We start from the raw sequence: 12,627 nt of genomic DNA, 5'->3' as shown, positions 1-12,627 counted from the left end.
GTTTTGCACACTCTAGCAAACAAAGCCAACCCTTAGGGCTCACATTCATTACAGAGCTCTTCCAGTTTCACCTTTCAATGTAGCCATCTCAGAAATAGTTGGCTGATGGAAGCTCTAGGGCATGGGGCAAGGCAGCCTGGTAACTAAAATGTTATAGTTCTCAGCTGTGTCCCTCACCCACAATAAGACCTTCCTCTCCTTGTGCCACAGTTTCTCTGTCTATAACACAACTCCTCTCTCAAGCACTAAAATTATACATTAACACTGTCATAATCCAAAAATTCCATCTTAAGACTGTACCCCTGCATTTCCTCTATCTGGCTCCATGCCACAACCACATTTTCCCAGACTGAAACCGTGCTCAGTGCCTCACTAAGTAACAAAATAGATGAGATAGACATGAAGTGACCTTTTCACAGTTCACTTTGAAACATGCCTGTCTCATCAACATATCCCTTGACATAAAAAATAGAATTCAGCCACTTATGAAAGTAAACAGTGCTCCGCCATATACTTTTCTCATGCTAACCTAGCAGGTTAGATAGATGAAATGAGGGCAAACAACTGTTTCCCCAGGCTCCCAGTGGAATAAAAGTAATTATCACCTAGACAAAGGGATCATGCTCCAATTAACTCCACTGGCAGTTAGGGTGATCACAGAACAGATAGAGCAACAGAAACTCAAATTTACATACTTGGCATCTGCACTAAAAGCAACAAGAAGAACAAACCTTTAAGAAGAGGGGAAGAAAGTCCAACAACCTTCTCTGTTGCTCCTCTGGAATGAGAAATGGAGCCATCTGCTCATACTCTACAAACTGTCTGCCCAGAGTCTCCCACTGGAGAGCAGGACTCTGGGGTGGCTTGTCCTTGCTGTGTGCAGGCTGTTCAGTCACTTCTGCTTTGTCTCCATTATCAGGGCTTTGCTCTTGCTGCCCTGCTTTGCCAGGTGAATCCTCCAGCTGCCATGCAAGTTCAGTTGCTTCCTCCATGCTGAAATGAGACTCGAAGTTAAAGAAACTCTGTTATTTACAGTTAGTACAATTTCTTATCGGTCAACTTTCCGATGAAACAACATACTGACAGTTTTAACTATTGGAGTTGGGGAGTATAGAAGTACAGAAATGCTGGCAGTCACTGAGTCTTTTCCAATTCTGATGGCAAAACATTCTGCTCCTGGACAAGAGCATTACCACCTTGCAATCACATGATCAAGTTCTCTCTCATGAGACGTGCATGCATGTGCTACACAACTCATCTGGGCTTTGGAAGGACAAACTGGTTAACCATGCAGGAAATCTGGATTCCAGCCCCAGCTTTGCTACTGAGGCAGATCTTCTCTCCGTACTTAGGTCATCCCAATTTTAAAACAAGTTGTAACTATTACTCATTCAGACCTGCAACAGAAGAGTACTACACAAGTACCAGTTCACACATTTCATTGAGTATGGATGCTAAATTAAGCTGCACATCTCTTATGCATTCTCCACATAGAGCAGGGTTGAAACACTAGATGGAATAAGAGCTGCGTGGAAAAGGATTCCCCACACAGGTGCGCTGACCCAAACAGGCAGCAGCATTCAACTCTTCTGTAGTGTAGATGTACAGCTCTGTACAAGAGGTAGGTATTTTCACGACAACATTACCTGTTTTGCTGATCCTGTAAATTGAAATGGATATGCCTCAATTAAGCAGCAAGGTGCTTCTAGCAGCCTCGTTTCCATCAAATTGAATGTACAATGGACCTGTCTTGCACTATAGGTAGAGAAATCCTTCTCATCTCAGCCCCATGTCCTTGCATCTACTTTTCAGCCCTGTTTTCATCCATAGTCTTCTGGGAGGTCACTGTCACAGTCCTGAATCCACAGCAACCCTACTCCTTTGCCGCAGCCTTCTGTGACCTCACGCTGCTACCCAGAGCCTACATAATGACAACACACCAGTGGAAATCAGGCTTCTCCAGTTCACGTCAAAACCAGCTACATGCTTATTCGTGTCTAAGACGTCATCTGACTACTCAAAATATGATATACATAAATTTTCATGGTGTGGGCAGGCAGCTGGGGATTTGTCACCAAGATGAATATAGCTCATCACTTTACTTACCAAATATATTATCTTTTTTAAGAGCCTAGAAGAATCTTTAACACAGCATTACACCCCGTCAAATAAAAACACCAATGTACCTCTATTTCTAGAAAATAGGTTCCTCCTCTACAGCGTTTCTTTGATTGTCATTCTAGCTTGTTGATAAAAATGCCAAAAAGCAAATGCAACTGAAAAACTGAGTCAAATCTCCCTCACTATCAAAACGCACACCCCTTAAAATAAATTTTAAAGAACTTATTACGAGCCTGGTTTAGAAACCATGAGCCAATACTGATACTAGATTTGGGATTCTCTTCCTTTGTCATCCATCAGTTACGCAGCTTGCTTATTGCTTGCATCCTGCCCACTCCAAGCCAGATGAACCAGTTTAACTTCCACACTCATGCAGTAGCTCCATACTGCAGAGATTAAGTGGATGACATTATCCTGTTACTGTTCGCCACACCAGCTGCAGCAAGCTGAAGGTCGCAGCAGACACCTAAGCTTGGATGTAAATATTGATCCTTTGCATTACAGCACAAGGTAACATTCTATCACAGCTCGTACTCTGTTCTTCACTAGGAAATTAAGGACTATGAAATTTGATCAGTCTCCAGGGAAGTCAGTCTGGAACTTCCTGCCTCAACAACATTTTGTGTTTCACTGCTGTTGTTTTCCATAATTTTCTGTGTTAAGACAACACAGCCCTGTGAGCAGAAAAAGTGTGATGACTGTCTGCACAGAGTAAACAGGAAGACTCTGTTCCTCATGACTGTGTGGGAGTTACATTTGTCATATGCTACACTTAACCCTTGTATGGGATTTCAGCCCACTTGAGTCATTGTGAAGCTGTACAGCGTGTTGAGAAAGCCTGGGTACTGTTCTAGGGGTTTCACAGAGCATACTTTGGAGTTACTTTTTCAAAGAGGCTGCTCTTACATCCCAAATGGCAGCATTCTTCTTCCTAACGGAAATCTCTCACCTTGGAAGCTGCTCTGCGGACCCTAAATCAATGCTAAGTAACAAGTATCTCACTCCCAGTGCCTACATTCACCTTGGCCATTTCTATAGAGAAGCCCAAAATCCTTTACAGATGGTGCAACTGCAACACAGAGAGGTGAAATTAAATGCTTACGCTGCATCAGAAGGTCGGTGACTGACCGATCAATGGCGGTGCTTAAACTGCACTGCACTGAATGGCACTGCAACGTGTTTAACAATTTTCTCTCTTTCTATTCATAATTTACTTACTAGAACATTCTTTCTGGTGGCACAGCTAAGGCAAGCAGGGCTGGTCGCTCAAAAAGGTCTCACTCTGTGAATCTATGTAATGAAAGAATACTTTCTCTCTCCACAGAAACTTAAAACCAGATGTGCACACACAACTTCATTAATGAAATAGGTCTTGTAACAGACTGTGCAAGACATTTGAGTGTACATGGAAATGTTTAATCTCTAGAAGTACATGTAAGCAAAATGAGGATTATGTTTTGCCTCCTTTTTTACTCCAGCTATCTAAACTAGAAGAGGTATATTAGACTAAATGTCATTCCTCTGGTATTAGTCCGTTGTCTCCCCTTGCACTATCAGTGTTAAATATCCCTTCTCCTAATAGACATTTCTTGTGTCTACAGTTTCATTCTGACTTCTAAATCCTTTGTGTTTTCTGTTCCTCTTGGAGGATTATTATTCTTCTAGATCGATTACAATATGACAGGGTTCAGCATTTAAGTATCTTTAATATTAAAGATAGTTTAGATATTTTGAAAAGGTCTTACATGTTTGCTCTCTTCTACATCCCACCATTTGTCTTGATTCTCAGTGTAAATTAACAGCTTGTTTCAGTTTTGATAAGTTATATTTATAACAACTATACAATAGGTAAAGTCTAAATAAGAAAGATTTTTAAAGACATGAAATTGAAAATGTATCAAATAAACCTGATGCTGTCATTCAGAAAGTAGTGTCAGGTAACAAAGAGGAAGTGGAACTTATTCATGTATTTTCCCTTTTGCTCTAAATGAGGGTTGTTTGAATTCACACTGAAATGTGGCTATGCCTTTTCAGACTGATAAAACAAAATGGAAGAAAGGTCTGACCAGAGCTGGAAGAAGGACAAGAAAATGTTGATACTAAAAGTTTACTGGCTGAACAAGCATGACTTTTTAAATTACATTTTAATTGTATTTATCTGGGATTAACTCCCCCAGCAGTCCAAAGAATGATCCCATACAGCTACAAAATCCCAACTTGCAGGAAGATCAAGAAGTTTACTTATGTATTTAAGATCATTTGTTGCCAGAGAAGAGTCTCATGGCAAGATAGTTGACCAAAACATAACCAAGTATTACATCAAATTTCTGAATTTGGTCCACTTTTCATGGCAAGTATCTGCAAAATAGTCAGATAGAGAGTACATGGAAAGCTTTAATCTCCAAAAGTACATGAAAGCAAAATGAGGATGACAATTTGCCTCCTATTTACTCCAGCTGTTCAGAAGACAAGCAGCTTATTAGACTCAATAGCAGGCTCCTACTACTAGGACTACTGGCTTTAAATATTCCTTCTCCTAGTAGCCTTTTCTTGACTATCTAAACGCAGGATTCTGATGACTATCAGAAACACATGGCTCACAGTACACCAAAAATCCATGGTGTGGTACTTCTTTATACCCCATTTCCTTCCTTGTCATCAAAGATAAATGTATTCATTAAAGAGTCATGCCAGTCAATCATTTTAAATACTAAAAACAGGGATTCCATTACTTCCCTGGGAAATCTGTTTGATGCTAGAACAGGCATAAGCAGTAGAAGGCATCACTTGTTTCTTTTATGAAACATCTTATCTCACAAATTCTAGTTCTCTCCCAATTCAATCTTAAACTCCGTCTTTGTGGCTGACACTGCTCTGTGCTCACAGGAAATGACAGTATCTCAGAAGGAACACTGTGCCAGATACTGTCCATCTACCACTCTCTTAGTTCTGTCCCTCCTAATCCCCTCAGTTCTTCCTCCCTGAGATCCCTCTGCTTTCTTAAATTATCTACACCCATCAGTTCTGTGTCTAGGGATCATACTTGACATATTTCATGAGGTAAAGCTAAAAACACCACCAAAAAGATTTACACTTTGATGTCACTCTGTTTATCTTCTCCAATACAAGAACTGCAATGAATTAAAACAAGTTGCAAAATTCAACATCCTACCCATCCTTGCTAGGTCCATTTAATTGTAAATTCTATGGGGAAGGTATTCTCTCTTCCTAAGCACTTCATACAGAAGGAGCTTGGTCTGGCTAGTGCCTTGAAATACAAATAGCTGACAAAATACAAATAACAGAGGGGTTTTATACACTTGTCAGCTTAGAGAAGGTTAAATACTGTTTGAAGAACCAGTCCCATTTCAGTAGGACATGGCTCCTGCTTTTTTCAATATAAATATAAATATAAATATAAATATAAATATAAATATAAATATAAATATAAATATAAATATAAATATAAATATCATTTCAGCTTGTTTCAAGAGGGTATGACGCTATTACTAACAAAGGAGTTGCATTCACTGACATTAGGACTTTATTTGTCCAAACATATTTTTACTTTTTGAGTACATCTAAGCTGAACAAAGCATTTCTGTGGAAATAATTAATTCAGTTTTAAACCCTTAACTGTATTTCTCTTTTTGTTTGAGGCAAACCAAAGTAGCTATAAAACTAACTTAGGTTCTCCCTCATGTACCCACTCTTCATTGGATTCTATTCTAAAAAGTAACTTCTAAATATCTAATTAGGAACAGTTTCTACTCTGACTTGCCTATATCCCTACTGCAGCCAAAAGAGAAGCAGAGATGCTGGGTATACTCACTTTTGAGATGTGGTCCTCCTGAAAGTGAAGTAATCCCTCATCTCAAGAGCAAACAGAATGCTTTTGGTCAGTGATGGACAATACAGTTGTAGCAAACTCAGAGGAACAAGACCAGGGCAAATCTCATAATCTCAAAGCAACAGGTCATTAAATAAGGGCATGCAGTTAAACCAAATCTAACAAATCTCCCCTCACAGCAACAGCAGATACACCCCTTAGAACTGCAATCCTATTGTCATCTCTAGATTAAAGGATACAGCAAACCACTGATCCTTTTTCTTCCTTGCACTGGAGTTTAGGGTGAACTTCTACTGAAGCCTTCACTATTTGAAAATGATTCTACCACAACAAATCAGTTGCATGTAATAGTGCAGTTTCCTTCAACAGTTAACAATCTGTTCCTCTTGTTTTCTAAGCAAATCTCTTGACATACCTGGGCTCCTAGATTCAGCAGGTCCTTTTGCAGTCAATGGCCACACCCAGAGATGGTGCACGTTACTGCTTCTATCCTACAAGGCATCTTGGTGTACGCAGCAGCACCCACTCTGCTCTTTAAACTTTGCACTGTGAATCGCCTGATTAGCTGCTGCACTTATTTCCTGAGGAAAGCAGAAGTGAAGAGCAAATGAACCACATGGTCAGGACCTGCCAAGCTCCCAGAGCAACTTAGAACAATTTAGCTAATGCACAAATCTGGCAGGCATGGCATGCTTCTCCCTTGGTCAAGAGTAACCAGGTATTTCTCTGCACATCATATTCACAAAGAAGAGGGGTGTAGGGGAGTGTGTTGAGGGGATGGGACAGATTAGTGTTTCAATTTGCTTTTAAATTTAGGGTTTACAAAACTGCTGCAGGAATACAGCACCACAAAGATCATGCTCTCTTTGCAACCTGTGCCCAAAGGAGAGGCAACAGTTGTGAGTCTTTCCTCAAATACAGTACCCTTAATATAAATACATTTGAATGCTTAGGTCAATGCCAAGTCCTTGACCTCTCTACTAAAGTGGTCAAGGCAGCTACTCAGCTCAAGAAGCAAACAAGCACTATAGTTCATTGACAACATAAAGGAGCCCGGATTAGTTATGGCCCTGGGGAAAGACTATTTCTCTCCTGTCTAGTTGTCTTTTCGTTCTTGTTAATAACACATGTGAAAGGCTTTATAATTGGTTTTTAAGGCAAGGTGGAGTTTAAACACTTTTACGCAGGAAATTCAAGTGTTTCCTAAACTGCTTCTCCCCGAGAATTTTATGGTCACCTTGAGATTCAGTGGGATGATGGCCTTACAGCAACTAAAATCTGGGGGCATTTTACCCTAGGTGGTTAAAGCCATCTGTTTTCTGTTAACATATACTTCGCTCAAATGCCTGAAAAAGTACTCAGAAGGAAAACTAACTTTATCTTCCACCAAAGATAGGGCAGTATCCAGACTGGAGACTCCTGATGTTCCTGAATGTATAAGCTGCAAGTCTTGTAGGGACTGATTTACACTGTTCAACAGAGTCAAGTAATAGGACAGGGCAGCAATTGCCTATATACTGCAGTGACCTCTTTCAATGCAGCAATGTTTCTGGCACAAAACAGCCCTTGAGGATTGTTCTCATTCCTTACCATGGAAATGTATTTATTGAAAAAAAAAAAAAAAATCAACAATAGAGGCAGCAGAAGAATCATGAGATTAGTTCATCCCTTTACAGATTATACCAGATCTGCAGCTTTGTTGCAAACAGAAATATACGTTAGATCCTAAGGACAATACTCTGTTCCAGCCTGTAGCCTTAAGTTCGCCAGGTTTTGGAAAGTATTAACTAAACTAAGTATAATCTAGAGGGTGTTTTCCAAGCATATGTAAGGTCATACTGAGCTACCCACACCCAGGGCAGCTCCAGTGAATGTCACATTTAGCCACTTTAGTGAGCCCCACAGAGACACATACAGGTCTGGCTGAGCTTGGTGCTGCACCGACACAACTGGCAGGCCCTGGGCAGCCCTGAGCACAGGCCAGGTGAGCTCACACAGCCTGCAAAAGGTTGTGCCAGCACTTCCACTACTTTTCTGCCTTAGGCCATTCACATATTAACTGATACTTTCCCTGCTGCAATCTAGCCAAAACCACAGTGGTGAGATGAATGGCAGAAGCACAGAGGCACAAAAGAGAATTATAACACCAACCCAGAGAGAAGATCATTGTTTTCCCTATCCTAACTCAGAAACAAGTCTAGATGTGCTCCATTTCCACCCTTTTAGTGTCAGTTCAAAACCCCAAAACAGAAGATTGTTTGCAGCAGCCTCTGCACGTTATTTGATCAGGGAGATTTATTTCCCAGGAGCCTTCCCTACCCAGGGGTGCCCTTCACTAGCTGCTCTCAGGACTCAAGCAGCCACACAGTCATTAGTAGATTTCTCATATCCACAGCAGAGGAAGCTCCATTTCTCTTTTTCATTCTGCACTAACTGCTTATGGGGCCGAAAGTCCAGAGTTTCAACACACCCTCCCACTTGATCTCTGCTTCACTGGAGCAAAACAGCTGTAACCAAATTATCTGTAGTAAAAATAACGCAAGGTGGAAAGACGAGCTACTAGTGCATATAGTAGGAGACAGTGCCACAGCACCTATTTTCACTTTTGGCTATTTATATTAACAACTCCTTGCACTGTGCTTCAACCAACAAAAACTGAGAGAAAAATTCTTCCTTTCCTCATAATTTTTCCCTCAATCTCATAAAGGAGAACAAAAAAAAAAAAAGGGCATGCCTACCACGTACTTGCATTTGTATCTGTGTGCAGGCCACCTAGTTCTAAGGAACCCTCATATCTTGGTTTAAGGTTTCTAGAAAGGGCACTAATAACCTCCTGGATGCAGAAGCTAGGTCTACCAACACCAGCTGGATGATGCCATCTAACAGGGGCTGTACTTCTGCATGAGCCTGTGGGAGGTGAGGTGTCCTGCCGGAGCTGGACATACAGTGGGCTTCCTGAGGCAAGAATCTGGACATAACTACAAGGTCCGCCTGTCTCACAGCATCAAGTAATGTCCCTTATGTTGATTCTTATTAATCATCTCTCTTCTTTGCCCTTCCAACCACCACACATAAGTGAAAAAATCCTGTTTCATGCCATTACAGTAGTGATACCACCCACAGCAAGGTATCTGAGTGGTCTGGAACAGCTAGAAGCACAGCACGTCTCCAGCTTGAGGCTAAAGGTCAGCTGCTGCAGGTTTCTCTAGAAACCCAACTCACAGTAACTTTCAGTTGCATTGAATTAACCAAATGAGCTGACTGTTTACAACAAGAGCAAAGATGTCCTCTGACAATTGCTGTGCAGTTCTATTGCCCGAGCGGCTGATAGTTCAGCCCAACTGGAAACCCAAATGGGATGGAGCTTTGCCAAAAAGCTTGTATTACTCCCTTCAGCAAGTTTCTCTCCTTGCAGACAAGAAATAAACTGGAGCTGATTTTGCTGAGATAATACATTTTTCTGCTGCACATTCATAACCTTCAATCTAGAAAAAAAAGCCAGGATGTCCCTTTCAACATTGCAAAGTGTTTGAAAGTTATTAGCTGCAGGTTTTTTTCCAGTCTTCGCCTTTCCTGCTAAAATCCAGCTATCCTCTTTCTTTTATCTTGATAAAAAGAATGTTGATTAAAAAATGTTCATCAAATCATTTTTCATTTCTTTACAGGGAAGTGGCTATGTTTCATTTTCCTCCCCTCTTTTCAACAGTAGAACAGAAGCTGACAGAGACCGCAGAGAAAAGCAATGCAAAAATTCAAACCATCTGCTTAACCATCGTTTTCACTCATCATTTTTCTCAGCAAACCTTGAAATCTGCAACGAAGGAGCTGTTCAGCTCCTTATGCAAATCTTCCCAAAGAAGCGAAAGCATCAGGCTATGAAGTGAAAAGCCACAGGACTGTGAGCTTGAACAGCTCAGCCCCTCTCCCTCTGGCACACACACTGAGGAGACCTGGGGTGGCAGGGAAGGCAACCCCACCCCTTTGGTTGGGTTTTCCACGGGGTGCAGAGCCCTGGAGAGGTGGGAAGTAAAAGCCAGCTTCTGCCAGTGTTGACAGGTAGTCCCAAACTGGGCCAGGGTCCTGGAGAGGTGGCCTTTCTGTTCAGGAGCACCACTCCCAGGCAGCACCACCACCTCTGAGGAAAATAAGGTGGTGTGTACGGATGTGTGCCCACACTATCCAGATTGTAAGGTAACTTGCATATTTGTACAACTGCACAGATACCTACACTTCAGCTTAAAATTAGATGGAGCTCATGCTGATGAAGACTGGTAGCTGGTAAAGATGTACAGCACATCTGTGAGGCAGCATTTCTCTGCCTGTTGCCTGTCAGCAGCCCTTGGACCTGGGCACTTCTAGTCTGGATCAGGAGGTTTAATTACACCACTCACTGCTCTGGCACTGCAACTGATGGGCTGTAAAAAGTCAGGGCAGTTTGCAATGTCATTGCTGGAGTCAAGCTCGTAACTTGTGTCAGGAAAGGGATCCATTTCCTTCCCCAGTTTTTCCTCCTGAGCAAGGCCAGGCAGTATGCAACCCACCCTCTGAGCCATATGGCATCCAGCCTGCACCTTGGTGCTGGTAAGGTTCTATCAGTAGCAGAAGTATTACATAACAATGATAATTTGCTGCATGAAATTCAGCTATTTCAAAATGTTTCATTGGAAATTGGAAAAAAATCTCTCCAACAACAAAAATCTGTAAATCAAATTTTTTTTTCCCAACATTTTTGTTGTTTAAACAGGAACGAACCCCAGTATGTCCAGTAGCCTGCATCTTAGACATCAGGCTTTGCAGTGGTTTTCAGTCTTTTCCAATCTATGCAATCCTGAAGTAGTTTCCTATGAACCCATACACAACAAGTGTAATTCTGCTGCTTGACAGCCACCCTCTTTGCTCATCTTTGTAGCTCCTTTAAAAGTACTTAGTGGTGGGGGGAAAGACATTGGACTATATAATCACAGAAATACCCTAACTTATTTTAAATTAATTTTTAGAAAATTCTTTGCATAACTAAATGCAGCCAAAATTATTGCAGAGTTAGCGAAACAATATCAGCTTTTAAAAACACAATAAAAACAATTTGCGACCTCACCTAGGCGTTCCTGCTCCAGCAGGGGGATTGGACTAGATGATCTTTTGAGGTCACTTCCAATCCCAAACATACTGTGATACTGTGATACTGTGATACAAGCTACATTTTAAAATTGGTTGTAATGAAAGAGCAAACATTCTTGTTTGAGTGTCAAAATCAAACATCTTGACCAAATGAACAGCATCTTCCGCCCACCCAACCCCCCCCAGAAGACAAACGTATCAGATATGAAAATTTCCTCTGGGAATCTGCTGTTTTGATTAAATGCCACCTACTGACTAGAAAAATGTTGTGCATGACAATTTTTAAAGCAGCTTGACTGAACAAATGATTTTCACACTAAAAGGCGTGTTAGTCTAATGAGACTGAGGAAGTCAAACAGCTAATGCAGATTATAGTGTCATAACACTTCTCTCCCCTCCTGTACCTCAGATTAACTTTCTGCTACAGGATACACAGGAATTCATTGTTTTCATAATCAACTTGAAAGTTATCAAATCAAGGATCACGTTACAGAAGCTCTGCAAGAAAATTTTTACAAATATTAACAAAACAGAAAGGTAAACTTTAACACACAGCACTTACCAGAAGACACCACTCCCAGACACAGCCACAGACAAAAGCATAGAATATAATTACACATATTAACCAAGAGCTATTTTCTTGGATGATTTACTCTTTTCACTCTCTGCAAAGCAGTACCAAAACCTCTGCAGACAACAACACTTTCTTAAGTCTCAGAGACTGGTCCTAGTTCCTGTTTAAGACGCCTTTGGTCTCTGCAAGGACGTCGTGTGGCTTGCACAGCCTGCAGCAACTCTCATCATCATCTTAGAGGAAATAGGGAGCCTGAAGTTCAGACCAAACAAATTAGGCAAAATGCTTGCAACACAAGTATGAGAGCAGACATTTTTCTGTCTCTGATGTGTCCCTTACTAACTACTATTATTTTTCCTTTTGAAGCTCCCAGGTCTATTTATAATCATCTGCTCCTGTGACCTTGCTCTCCTATGAGCTGCACTCACAGAGTCTCCAGGAAGGCTGCTTTCCCACAGTGATAACTACTTAGGTAGCTCCAAATAGCTAATGAGCATGCTTAGTGAGCTGTCACACCCCATTCATGGACTAACCTGGCTTTTCTACAAATACTCTTCTAGCTCTCTGAACTATACTCATGTATATCTTCTCCTTTCTTTAATTCCTTGTTTACAAAATTAATACTTCAATTGCATTTGGTTGCTAGCTTTTGCCATGTCATACAAAAATCTGGATAGGAGTGGGGACAAACTGATCAAAGCAGTAGTTTTGCTACCTGGTATGCTCTGGCTTAAAACAACAATTACTGAAGCTGAGTAGCTTCCCTGGAGACTATGGTTACCTTTATTTTTTCCTAGGAAAGGACTGTTTTTAGGGTATTCAGATAACTTTGTTTTAGGCTAATAAGAAAAATCTCCTTAATCTCTTCTTAATTTATATCCAGATTCTACATTAGTGTTTTCTTTTGTGCTAATAACTTGACCTATAAGGATACACAAAATTGCTGCTGCTGCAATTGAAATGA

At 41.0% G+C, this 12,627-nt stretch overlaps 1 protein-coding gene across 6 annotated transcripts in view; it reads right to left on the bottom strand.

Moving 5' to 3' along the window:
- Positions 1-11,814, bottom strand: part of WDFY4 (WDFY family member 4) — a 144,795-nt gene extending 132,981 nt beyond the window's left edge. For 2 of the 6 annotated variants that reach the window (XM_065067383.1, XM_065067384.1), the window contains exons 1-3: positions 11,652-11,814; positions 5,954-6,552; positions 732-993 (exon numbers count right to left, since the gene is read on the bottom strand). In XM_065067383.1, coding sequence (XP_064923455.1) covers positions 732-993; positions 5,954-5,994 — 303 coding nt within the window. In that variant the 5' untranslated portion in view covers positions 5,995-6,552; positions 11,652-11,814. Of the gene's footprint in view, positions 1-731; positions 1,005-5,953; positions 6,553-11,651 lie in introns of all 6 variants that reach the window. The other 4 variants (XR_010473502.1, XM_065067379.1, XM_065067380.1 and 1 more) reach the window with 4 other exon arrangements.
- Between the last annotated feature and the right edge of the window lie 813 nt (positions 11,815-12,627).

The sequence above is a fragment of the Columba livia genome, chromosome 6, assembly GCF_036013475.1.
Source record: "Columba livia isolate bColLiv1 breed racing homer chromosome 6, bColLiv1.pat.W.v2, whole genome shotgun sequence".
In the NCBI taxonomy this organism is placed as follows: domain Eukaryota; kingdom Metazoa; phylum Chordata; class Aves; order Columbiformes; family Columbidae; genus Columba; species Columba livia.
Note: the sequence above shows the minus strand (reverse complement) of the source record. Positions and strands in the feature narration are given on the sequence as shown.